The sequence below is a fragment of the Oncorhynchus keta genome, chromosome 4 (assembly GCF_023373465.1).
Source record: "Oncorhynchus keta strain PuntledgeMale-10-30-2019 chromosome 4, Oket_V2, whole genome shotgun sequence".
In the NCBI taxonomy this organism is placed as follows: Eukaryota; Metazoa; Chordata; class Actinopteri; order Salmoniformes; family Salmonidae; genus Oncorhynchus; species Oncorhynchus keta.
Window position 1 is genome coordinate 21956829 of NC_068424.1, and position 13779 is coordinate 21970607.

The 13779-nt window shown below is 42.9% G+C and overlaps 1 protein-coding gene across 50 annotated transcripts in view; it reads right to left on the reverse strand.

The window, feature by feature from the left end:
• LOC118382678 (receptor-type tyrosine-protein phosphatase mu) overlaps positions 1 to 13779 on the reverse strand; it is a 321821-nt gene that overhangs the window by 204700 nt on the left and 103342 nt on the right. For all 50 annotated transcript variants that reach the window (XR_008105268.1, XR_008105127.1, XR_008105158.1 and 47 more), the window contains exons 5-6: positions 13020 to 13135; positions 5335 to 5509 (exon numbers count right to left, since the gene is read on the reverse strand). Coding sequence is in view for 1 of the 50 variants with exons in the window: in XM_052503964.1 (XP_052359924.1) it covers positions 5335 to 5509; positions 13020 to 13135 (291 nt within the window). In the remaining 49 variants the exon portion in view is untranslated. The remainder of the gene's footprint in view (positions 1 to 5334; positions 5510 to 13019; positions 13136 to 13779) is intronic.

The window sequence follows — 13779 nt, forward strand, 5'->3', positions numbered from 1 at the left end:
ATAACTGGCAGTAGGTATGATACCAGGTGGATAATAGAGCCTGTCAGATCATATACTGGCTAACTGGCAGTAGGTATGATACCAGGTGGATAATATAGCCTGTCAGATCATATACTGGCTAACTGGCAGTAGGTATGATACCAGGTGGATAATAGCACCTGTCAGATCATATACTGGCTAACTGGCAGTAGAGTTATGATACCAGGTGGATCATATAGCCTGTCAGATCATATACTGGCTAACTGGCAGTAGGTATGATACCAGGTGGATAATAGAGCCTGTCAGATCATATACTGGCTAACTGGCAGTAGGTATGATACCAGGTGGATCATATAGCCTGTCAGATCATATACTGGCTAACTGGCAGTAGGTATGATACCAGGTGGATCATACAGCCTGTCAGATCATATACTGGCTAACTGGCAGAAGGTATGATACCAGGTGGATCATATAGCCTGTCAGATCATATACTGGCAGTCGGTATGATACCAGGTGGATAATAGAGCCTGTCAGATCATATACTGGCTAACTGGCAGTAGGTATGATACCAGGTGGACAATATAGCCTGTCAGATCATATACTGGCTAACTGGCAGTGGGTATGATACCAGGTGGATAATAGAGCCTGTCAGATCATATACTGGCTAACTGGCAGTAGGTATGATACCAGGTGGATAATAGAGCCTGTCAGTTCATATACTGGCTAACTGGCAGTAGGTATGATACCAGGTGGATAATAGAGCCTGTCAGATCATATACTGGCAGTCGGTATGATACCAGGTGGATCATATAGCCTGTCAGATCATATACTGGCTAACTGGCAGTAGGTATGATACCAGGTGGATAATAGAGCCTGTCAGATCATATACGGGCAGTCGGTATGATACCAGGTGGATAATATAGCCTGTCAGATCATATACTGGCTAACTGGCAGTAGGTATGATACCAGGTGGATAATTGCACCTGTCAGATCATATACTGGCTAACTGGCAGTAGAGTTATGATACCAGGTGGATCATATAGCCTGTCAGATCATATACTGGCTAACTGGCAGTAGGTATGATACCAGGTGGATAATAGAGCCTGTCAGATCATATACTGGCTAACTGGCAGTAGGTATGATACCAGGTGGATCATATAGCCTGTCAGATCATATACTGGCTAACTGGCAGTAGGTATGATACCAGGTGGATAATATAGCCTGTCAGATCATATACTGGCTAACTGGCAGTAGGTATGATAATAGGTAGATAATATAGCCTGTCAGATCATATACTGGCTAACTGGCAGTAGGTATGATACCAGGTGGATAATATAGCCTGTCAGATCATATACTGGCTAACTGGCAGTAGGTATGATACCAGGTGGATAATAGAGCCTGTCAGATCATATACGGGCAGTCGGTATGATACCAGGTGGATCATATAGCCTGTCAGATCATATACTGGCTAACTGGCAGTAGGTATGATACCAGGTGGATAATAGAGCCTGTCAGATCATATACTGGCAGTCGGTATGATACCAGGTGGATAATAGAGCCTGTCAGATCATATACTGGCTAACTGGCAGTAGGTATGATAATAGGTAGATAATATAGCCTGTCAGATCATATACTGGCTAACTGGCAGTAGGTATGATACCAGGTGGATAATAGAGCCTGTCAGATCATATACGGGCAGTCGGTATGATACCAGGTGGATCATATAGCCTGTCAGATCATATACTGGCTAACTGGCAGTAGGTATGATACCAGGTGGATAATAGAGCCTGTCAGATCATATACTGGCAGTCGGTATGATACCAGGTGGATAATAGAGCCTGTCAGATCATATACTGGCTAACTGGCAGTAGGTACAATAATAGGTAGATAATATAGCCTGTCAGATCATATACTGGCTAACTGGCAGTAGGTATGATACCAGGTGGATAATATAGCCTGTCAGATCATATACTGGATAACTGCCAGTAGGTATGATACCAGGTGGATAATATAGCCTGTCAGATCATATACTGGATAACTGCCAGTAGGTATGATACCAGGTGGATAATATAGCCTGTCAGATCATATACTGGCTAACTGGCAGTAGGTATGATACCAGGTGGATAATAGAGCCTGTCAGATCATATACGGGCAGTCGGTATGATACCAGGTGGATCATATAGCCTGTCAGATCATATACTGGCTAACTGGCAGTAGGTATGATACCAGGTGGATAATAGAGCCTGTCAGATCATATACTGGCAGTCGGTATGATACCAGGTGGATAATAGAGCCTGTCAGATCATATACTGGCTAACTGGCCAAGGTACGATAATAGGTAGATAATATAGCCTGTCAGATCATATACTGGCTAACTGGCAGTAGGTATAATACCAGGTGGATAATAGAGCCTGTCAGATCATATACGGGCAGTCGGTATGATACCAGGTGGATCATATAGCCTGTCAGATCATATACTGGCTAACTGGCAGTAGCTATGATACCAGGTGGATAATAGAGCCTGTCAGATCATATACTGGCAGTAGGTATGATACCAGGTGGATAATATAGCCTGTCAGATCATATACTGGATAACTGCCAGTAGGTATGATACCAGGTGGATAATATAGCCTGTCAGATCATATACTGGATAACTGCCAGTAGGTATGATACCAGGTGGATAATATAGCCTGTCAGATCATATACTGGATAACTGCCAGTAGGTATGATACCAGGTGGATCATATAGCCTGTCAGATAATATACTGGCTAACTGGCAGGAGGTATGATACCAGGTGGATAATAGAGCCTGTCAGATCATATACTGGCTAACTGGCAGTAGGTATGATACCAGGTGGATAATAGAGCCTGTCAGATCATATACTGGCTAACTGGCAGTAGGTATGATACCAGGTGGATAATAGAGCCTGTCAGATCATATACTGGCTAACTGGCAGTAGGTATGATACCATGTGGATAATAGAGCCTGTCAGATCATATACTGGCTAACTGGCAGTAGGTATGATACCAGGTGGATAATAGAGCCTGTCAGATCATATACTGGCTAACTGGCAGTAGGTATGATACCAGGTGGATAATAGAGCCTGTCAGATCATATACTGGCTAACTGGCAGTAGGTATGATACCAGGTGGATAATATAGCCTGTCAGATCATATACTGGCTAACTGGCAGTAGGTATGATACCAGGTGGATAATAGCACCTGTCAGATCATATACTGGCTAACTGGCAGTAGGTATGATACCAGGTGGATCATATAGCCTGTCAGATCATATACTGGCTAACTGGCAGTAGGTATGATACCAGGTGGATCATATAGCCTGTCAGATCATATACAGGCTAACTGGCAGTAGGTATGATACCAGGTGGATCATACAGCCTGTCAGATCATATACTGGCTAACTGGCAGTAGGTATGATACCAGGTGGATAATATAGCCTGTCAGATAATATACTGGCTAACTGGCAGTAGGTATGATACCAGGTGGATAATAGAGCCTGTCAGATCGTATACTGGCTAACTGGCAGTAGGTATGATACCAGGTGGATAATATAGCCTGTCAGATAATATACTGGCTAACTGGCAGTAGGTATGATACCAGGTGGATAATAGAGCCTGTCAGATCGTATACTGGCTAACTGGCAGTAGGTATGATACCAGGTGGATAATAGAGCCTGTCAGATCATATACTGGCTAACTGGCAGTAGGTATGATAATAGGTATATAATATAGCCTGTCAGATCATATACTGGCTAACTGGCAGTAGGTATGATACCAGGTGGATAATAGAGCCTGTCAGATCATATACGGGCAGTCGGTATGATACCAGGTGGATAATATAGCCTGTCAGATCATATACTGGCTAACTGGCAGTAGGTATGATACCAGGTGGATCATATAGCCTGTCAGATCATATACTGGCTAACTGGCAGTAGGTATGATACCAGGTGGATAATATAGCCTGTCAGATCATATACTGGCTAACTGGCAGTAGGTATGGTACCAGGTGGATAATAGAGCCTGTCAGATCATATACTGGCTAACTGGCAGTAGGTATGATACCAGGTGGATCATATAGCCTGTTAGATCATATACTGACTCATTCATCCCCCTTCTCTCCTCTATTACTACTCCCCAGGTCATTGCTGTAAATAAGAATGTGTTCTCAGTCAACTTATCTGGTAAAATAAAATTAATACAATGGCCTCTAACTGGCAGTAGTGGTAGAGTAATGGTTCCCCCTGGGACCTGGAAGGCCCCAGTACAATGTTAATGATTTACAATCCCAGCCCTCCACAGTCCCAAGGTCAGCCTTGTTAACCCGCAGGCTCTGTCCTGTAAGCCCAGAGCAGGGTTGAAGACTGTTCCTGGGTCCTCGGCTCGATTAGGGCCCGTATTCAAGAAGCGTCTCAGAGTAGGAGGGCTGATCTAGGATCAGGCACTCCTCTCCATATAATCTTATTCATTATGATCTAAAAAACTGATCCGAGATCAGCACTCTTACTCTGAGACTGCGTGAATACGGGCCTATGGCGGTAAGGTCACTAACTCCAACTCTGAGATAGAGCAGAGCTGGGTAGCGCTCCCCTGACACAGCCTCCACAAGTCTTCGCTAGACAAAACACCAGTAATTGGATGAAAAAAAACGGGTGGGGAAAGAGGACCCTGGAGCGAGTCGGCGATGGCAAATGCATAAAAATGTACAATTTCACTGATCTAATATTTCATTTAGGAGAGGGGGACAAACTGCTGGGTTGAAAAATGTTGACGACTCAATTTAAACTAATAAAGGGAATAAGAGGGAATTGGTTGTAGCTGTTCTAATACATCCCAATTAGGTAAGAAGGATGGGCGTCTTTGGTAATGGCGTTTAAATGATGATGCATAATTTGACATGGTGAAGGAGGCAGCCATCATGCATCGTTCCTCCACACAACCTAGTGGAGGGAGATTTACTATGGCACACTCCAACACGTCAGGCCTCATCTGCATTGACAGGTCTGATATATAACCATTTTACAGTAGTACACGTATATGCACACATACACAGACAAGTACACACACACACACACAGCTGTGAGCTATACACTTCTCCTCTGAGACCGTCAGGGAAGCTGCAGCCGGAGTCTGCTGCCGTGGCAACGTGCTGATGGACAAACACAGAAGAGGCTATTTGAGAGTGATTGACAGGTCTCCATCTAGCCAGTCAGGATTAGAGGAAATCATCACAGAGAGAGAGAAATTTCATATAACTCTTTGGCTATCATCTTAAATTGGGGTGAATTTTGAAGAAACATAACCAGTCTTATGCGAGGTACAAACAGAACGTGACTTACGTTTGACCGTCAGGTCAGCGTAACTGGACACGCCCACGCCCATGTCTGAGTGGACGATGCAGCGGTAGCGGCCCGAGTCTCCCTTGGTGGTGTTCTCCACGTCGAACGTGGCGATGTAGCGGCGGGAGTTCACCGGCCTGGTCTCTCTCATCGGGGCCTGTCTCCCTCCGATACCCTGGTAGGAAAATATACAGCAAACAAACCGGTACATCACTAGTGTTGTGACACCCCCACATCTAAACTGGTTCCCCTCTGTCACAAATATTGTGTCTCTCTGCAATGCCCTGGTTGGGCAAAAACATCACCTATCCAAAATGGTTCCCCTCATTTGACGGATGACAAAATGTGTCTTCTGCAGTGACTCTTGTCAAACTTTGTTTAGGAACTCAACACTGCCAGCATGGTGTCGACTAGAGTACAATAGATTGTACTGTAGATTGTAGTGATTTCAAATCTCCACACGGCATACTGTAAACACTAGTGCTGAGGCCGAGTGAAGAGCGCCTGCGGGCTAAGGGGTCTAACACCACCGCTGCCATTCTCCCTGTGCTAACCAGCAGGTTTCCATACAGCTGGTGTGTTTATGTATGGGAGAGGTGTACGAAGCTGCCTGGCAGGCAACGCTAGTCTGGTCCTACTGGGAAAAGGGGAACGCATCGTTGCAGACGGTCAAAGAGGTCAAACTGAACTGTTAACGGTCAAAGAATTCAGATGGGAGAGGAACACCAACAAAACAGAGCACTGGGTCTTCATGTGAAGAGGAGATATCCTCCTATTGTTTTCATGTGACGCATGAAACTGGAAGGGGGGGGTCAAACACAGCTTAGGGCAATGCCACAAGTGGTGTGTGTGTGTGTGTGTGTGTGTGTGTGTGTGTGTGTGTGTGTGTGTGTGTGTGTGTGTGTGTGTGTGTGTGTGTATTCATGTTCGTCTCCTGGTCTGTTTAGAGAGAGAGGGACAGAGGATCCTGTCAGCGAGAGCTGATCTGTTTGTTCTTCTCTCCGCACACACACAGCCCCGGCTCCCCCACAGCTGTCACCACACACACACGGACAGCACCCATACACACACGCCAAATTGGGGCCATTTGTTTTCAGGAATATTTCTTCATTAATGTCACCCGGGGGATTTCACTTAATGCTAGTGTTTCATCTCCTCCGTTAACGAGGATTAAAAGGCATTCGGTAAGAGGAGCGACTAACTCACACACTGTCAACCTCTGTACAACACACTGATATGCAGATGACAGGGATGTGTTTGACAAGGAGTCTGGTAACGGCAGTTCCATGTGACTGCAAAATGACCATATGCATATTTAACAGTAGACTAGACGGGCCTCAACGATTATCCATAACCACCAGTCTTAATAAATAATTTTAAACCTGGCCTCGTTGGACACCCCTTCGTGCCCAAGTCATTTGGTTGTGTTTATGATTGTAAGATTAGAATACAAAATGTAAATATTTGAACAAAACATTTATTTGTTTATTTTACTGTAGGCTTATAGCCCTGTGTAAAAACTAAAAACCACTAAAACACAGAATTTCAAGAGTAAAATACATTTTATTTGTGGAGTGCCTTTGTTACAAACTATGAAACAAAAACCATGTGTATGCAGTAAAAAATTATTTTTATAAAGGCAAAACAAATCAAAATGATCCAAACCAACAAGTCAATGAAGAAAATATCAGTAGCCTAAACATCATTATAAACTGGGTGGTTCAAGCCCCGAATTCTGATTGGCTGAAAGCCATGGCATATCAGACCGTATACCATGGGTATGACAAAACATTTAATTTTACATTTTTCCATTATTGATGTTGGTAACCAGTTTACAATATCAATAAGGATTGTGATATATGGCCAATATACCACGGCTAAGGGCTGTGTCCAAGCAGCGTTGCGTCGTGCCTAAGAACAGCCCTTAGCTGTGGTATATTGGCCATATACCACACCTCCTCAGGCCTTATTGCTTAAGTATAAGTGCCAAGCATGCTTGTGAATAGTGAAAATCAGCTCAAAATACATAATGGCATTATGATGAATATAAGTGTCGATATGACACCGGTCAAAAATAGTCTATTGTCAGTTATTGGACACATTTGTGGCCTCGCTCGTGCTTACAATATGGTGTGCGACTTCAAGCAGCGGTTGGATCCAATTTAGCAGTTATAGCTTGTCCTAACAGTCACCAAAAATATTTGACACCTTCACTTGCTTTCAACACCATGCACAAATAAGTCACTTGTAGCTGAAACTGGAGTTGTAGGTTTTGTTGCAAGTGCATCTGCCCCCCTGGCAGTTTCTCCTTGCCGGGAGCTGTGCACAATTTGGCTCGAGTGGAACCTTTGCTGCGGCCTTGGCACTCATGTTTCTCACGTAGCCGGTGTGCCAGACTCATTATGACGTCTGTCCTGCTCATGGTGTTGTTCATACACGACTTGAACAACACGTGTATGTTGATAGCAGCCAAGTCAAGCATGTTGTAGAACACAGCAACAGGCCAGCGGAGAGTTCCTCCTTTCACAGAGTACAGAGTACGTCCACACCGACCTATGGAATAGAACAGGTTAGGATTATATTCCCATAGGAAAAACAAAGGTGTGATACAGAACAGCATTGCATAAGTTGATCTACGGCGATGCATAGTATGTAATGTTGACAGACCTTTGTCCGGTTGTAGTGCGTAATAGTCGCCGGTTCTCTCTTTGTTGTGTCCCCGTTGATGCAGCACGGTGACATTTCTCCCCTTGCCAATGTAAGGTTCCAGAAGCCTCATCACTACATTATCAGAGCATCGCTCACCTGCTGCCCGATACGGATCCTTTCCCAGATATGGAAAGTCGATCAGCATGAACCAGAATAATAATCAGCGATGTCATGATCCATTTTTCCGCTGTCATCTGAGTCGCTTTCACTCAGATCTTGTAGCAACGCAATGCAGCATGTGCGTCCATTCGTCTTGCTCTTGCCATTGTAAATTATGCACGCTCACACTACTCCAAGTAGGCCTAGAGTAGACTAATAAGACTGCTTGGATTCAGTGGACTGATATAGGCATTCACCGTTTTGAGATTATAATTAGAATACATGAATACAATAGAAAGGTCCGTCCTGTTCTTCATTCACAATTGGTGATTACATATACTGAACAGAAATATAAAAACGCAACGTGCAACAATTTCATCAAGTTTGCAGACGACACCTCTCCCTTGACGTCAACAAAACAAAGGAGCTGATCATGGACTTCAGAAAACAGCAGAGGGAGCACGCCCCTATCCACATTACCGGGACCGCAGCGGAGACGGTGGAAAGCTTAAAGTTCCTCGGCGTACACATCACTGACGTTCTCAAATGTTCCACCGATACAGATAGTGTGGTGAAGAAGGCGCAACAGCGCCTCTTCAACCTCGAGATGCTGAAGAATTTTGGCTTGGCCCCAAGACCCTCAGAAGCTTTTACAGGTGCACAATTGAGAGCATCCTGTCGGGGTGTATCACCGCCTGGTACGGCAACTGCACCACCTGCAACCACAGGGCACTCCAGAGGTTGGTGCGGTCTGCCCAGCGCATGCCTGCCCTCCCGGACACATACAGCACCAGATGTCACAGGAAGGCCAAAAACATCAAAGACATCAACCACCTGAGCCACGGCATGTTCATCCCGCTATCATCCAGAAGGCGGGGAACGAGAGACTGAAAAACAGTTTTTATCTCAAGACCTTCAGACTGTTTAATAGCCATCAATAGCCGGCTACCACCCGGTTACTCAACCTTGCACCTTAGAGGCTGCTGCCCTATATACATAGACATGGAATCATTGGCCCCTAGTAATGGAAGACTAGTCACTTTAATAATGTTTACATACTGCTTTACTCATTTCATATGTATATACTGTATTCTATTGCACTTTTCAGGGTGGCCTTTTACTGTCCCCTGCACAAAGTACACACGTGTAATGAAAATGCTGTGTAATCAGCTTCTTGATTTGCCACACCCGTCAGGTGGATGGATTATCTTGACAAAGGCTAAAATGCTTACTAACATGGATGTAAAATGTGTGCACAACATTTCTGGGATATTTTATTTCAGCTCATGAAACATGGGACCACTTTACATGTTGCATTCATATTTGAGTTCAGTGTAATTATGCATTGTTCACTTCCCCTCGCTCATCAACTCACCCATTCTCCCCATCATACTATACTTAATTCATTTAATCTGTTATACGTGTGAAATTAATGTTGATATAGTTTAGGTTCAGTTTCGAGGCAATTATCAGGGTGACTATCAACTGGGAATGGCACCTAACTAATCGGGAGAAGGAGCGGAGCAGGCCCTACTGTCGGGAGGAGGGGTAATGGGGAAAACCATTTTAAAAACAGCTTTTTCCATGACAGACTGACCAGGTGAATCCAGGTGAAAGCTATTGATGTCACTGTAGATGAAGGGGAGGAGACAGGAGACAATGATTAAGCCTTGAGACATTTTTATTTAATTTAACTAGGCAAGTCAGTTAAGAACAATGACGGCCTACTCCGGCCAAACCCGGATGACGCTGGGCCAATTGTGCACCACCCTATGGGACTCCCAATCACAGGCGGATGTGATACAGCCTGGGTTGCTTCTCAATATCAGGAAGGTGTTCCTAATGTTTGGTAGGCTCAGTGTATAGACTTTAGGAAAAGTCAAGGACAGGGGGACATTTCTTTAAAGTTACAGCATTTTTTGTCAATATGCCTTCTAGTGTTAATTTACACAATCACAAAGAAATCAATTCATATTTTGTTTAGGAAGATCATAAAATACAAAATACAATTTATTTCAAAAGAACAGAATAGCCTGTTTTGAGTTTTATTTATCTGTGCTTAGTAGCCAAGGCTATCTATGGCTGGGCCATGCAGTCACATCACAGGCCCTGCCCTACCACAGTCAACACACTTATTTTACAGTAAGAATATAACAGAAGAAAATAAAGGATATTTTCCCCAAATGGCTATTGCTGATTGTCACCAGAAGCCAGTAGGAAAGTGCACAGAGACACGGTTATTCTAAGGAAAAGTTTAAAACAATAATTCATTAGAAACCTTGGAATCTGCTCTTTCTGGTAGGGTATAGCACATTGACGTCACCAGCTTTCACCTAAAATGATTTTACTTTTGGTAACGTTGCTCAATTGGCTATTTTTTTGTTATAAAAACAAAGTTGGATAGCGGAGTTAACATTTTTTTCAATTTAAAAGAAGATGTACATACGGAATTTCTTCTTGAGAAAGAGGGCGAGAGATGCAGCTCAGCAAACACAGAGACACTTGTTGTATTTGCAGGAATAAGTTAATGGATTTTGTGTGTGTGTTTACACCACAATTATTTAGCATCTAACTACATAGATGGGTTGGCTGACGTGCGCACTTCCATGGGGCAGAAGTCAGCCTGTTGTGATTCTGGATGGCCAGATTGCCAGCAAGAATGACACTGCCATGGGGAATCGGAAGTGGCTTGTTTCAGCATGTGTTGTTTTGAGGTGTTTTGACTGATTTAATGTCAATGCAAATAGGGCTAATATTTGCTTGCTAGCTAGCTAGCTAACCAACAAATAACGATGTATTTGAAAAAAATACATTGTTGTGCAAATGTATTTATTTTCAATAAACATTGGAGACGAAATATAGCTTACATGTTGTCAACAATCTAAGTCAACCGCATCGGTTTTGCCCCATGGTTGCACGCATGTTGATTTTGTTGCTAAAGCAACAGAGAGAACGCAGGTATTGGGGTTAGTGAAGGGTAAGACAGTTGAATGTTAAAATCAGGTTTAAGATTGAGTGAATGGCTAATATCATTAAGGAACAGAAATTCTCCCATATTTGACATTTAGCTCAATTCAGGTATACATTATTTGCCTGTTGTTCATTGTGTGCGCGCGCGTGTATATTGCTTTTGTGTGCCTTTGTCTGTTCAGAATATTTCATATTGCTATGGTACTGATATTATAGCGTCTCTGTAATAATATAGGAGATCTAGGAAAGCAGAAATTCAGACAGTAAGGGAGAGATGGGAGCAAGAGAGGAGCAGACAGGACAGTGAGAGAACACAGGAGAACAGAGAGAGGGGAGGCCCACGCAAGAAAAACATGGCATATTCCTGCTAAATATGACCTCTTTAAAAAAGGAAAGATGCCACTTCTGACATGTCCTGTGTGTATAAACTGTTAGACCCTAATATGTTCCTATCACTGAAGGCAATCAAATCATACAGGTGTCGCTGACCATCCCAGTTAGCAGCTGTGAGAGATCTTTCCACTCGTGCATTAAGATGTCTACACACCTGGCTTAGGAGCCCAATGACCCAAGATAGAATGCATCATGGCAATTGACAAAGATATACATACTAACACTCTAGGGAAAGAGAAGTCGGACAGGTTTGCACCTACAGTTTTATTTTGTTTCATTTCTAATCGTTATGGATGGACTAACATCCTAGTACTGTGTAATATAACTTGCAAACACTGTGAATATTTAATTAGAGAAAGGATTGTATGCTGGTCTGTACATGTGTGTAACATTGTGAAGTGTTGTTACTACAGGGGTGTTGGAGCGGGTGTATTTGTTTTGGTGTAATTAATTAGGTAGACAGATGGTCCTGTAGCTAATTGACCTTGGAATCTGTGATTTATTACCACAAATATTATGAAATCATGATTTTCAAGTGTGTTTGATGTCACCGTTAGTGCATATTTTCTGCAAAAGTTGTCCCCCCCCACTCTAGAGTTATAATACAAGCAGACTACTGCGAGTTTACGCAGTTCCAACATAATCCAGAAGGATGGTAGCCTAAAATCCCAATCCTGCTATATAACACCTAACTACAACATTATTTCATGTAAAACATTAATTTGTGGTTTAGGCTGCCACCATTAGGATTATTTTGGATCTGCACAGTACGTGCAGTATAACTAGCTCACATTAGTTAGCAGTAATGTGACCGACATCAACATGAGGATGTTTTTTATATATTGCCAAACAATATTGGACATAGTTTATGAAAACATTGCAACAAAATTATACAAATACTTTTCAACAATTTGTCTTAATGGAAAATGACAATACAGTTGCACAGTCATTTGTACTTGCCGCAGCCCCCCCCCCCAATTAAAATGCCTGGCCTGCCTGGAGCTCTGTAGGATATGGAAAAAGTGCCATTTGGTAAGCTCCATTCCTTTGTCATAGCACCCTGTGCTGGTCTTCAGTCTCTTCATGCTCTATTACATAATATTGTCACCCATCAGACCATTGTCAATTTAATCTAGTCTTTAGGCCACATCTATTATTATCATTATGTGTGTGAAATTAGTTTCAATATAGTTTAGGTGTAGTTTGTATGGGCCAGCTGGGCAGGCAACTGTTGTCTAATAGTCAGAAAATACACTAAAATACACATTTTAATATTAACACTCTATGCACTTCTGGACCAATCAATACATTCTCTGATTGATTAAGATTTGCATTTGAAATCCTGAGGTTTCTTATGACCTATTTTAACATCATAAATTCATTCATTTAGCAATGTATTACTTATTATGGACTATGTACACAATTGAAATATCAACTGTCAGAATGTACATCATGGCCATTCTAGTAGCTATGGAATTCCAGCGTTCCGAGTGTTAAGGTCAAAATGGACTCACCTGTAACCAGAGGTTATGGCTGTCTTGCGGTCGACCGTTAACGGTGCACTGGAACGTGGCAGTCTGCCTGGCGTTGACCTCCACACCTTTGATATGGAGAAAGTGGGGGGTGCTCACTAAAAGAGAGGAAGAGAGAGAGATGTATACAATAACCAAAACCATATTGAGCATGTTAAATACAGTACTTGCATGTATTGTAGTCTCATCCACTTTCAGTTGAATTTCCTTTGAGTCTAACGGTTTCATTCTTATTGAGATTAATGGGAAATTGTGGTGGTTGTTTTTCTCCCGAATTCCCCATTTCTCAATTTTTCCAGTAACCTGAGCACGTATACGGAATCTGCCTCAACTCATACTAATACGGCCAATTATCTTTCAATCCTACCAAAAACAAATCACATTTATTCTCCATTGGCGTTGGCCTAACCTTGGTCTGATCTCTTGAGCCACTCGGGGGAGAAATCTGCCGGGATTCAATCACAAAATGGATCCTTACACTTTTTCTTTTTACCTTCTTCCCAGGAGGAGTGTCGGGGACAGCGTTTTCAATTAGGATATTACAGAGGTGAAAGGTCAGGAGGCAAGCTGTGGTGAAAATATTTTAGCCGGGGAACGTATAAACCTTTCGACTCTCTAGAGTTCAAGGATATTGGAAGAAAGTTTTCACCAACGCAGCAATAACAGTGATAAAGCAAAAAGGGGAGGAGGGGAGGAAAAGGGTTTAGGGGTCAGGTTGCAAATCAAAACAGAGCCATAAACT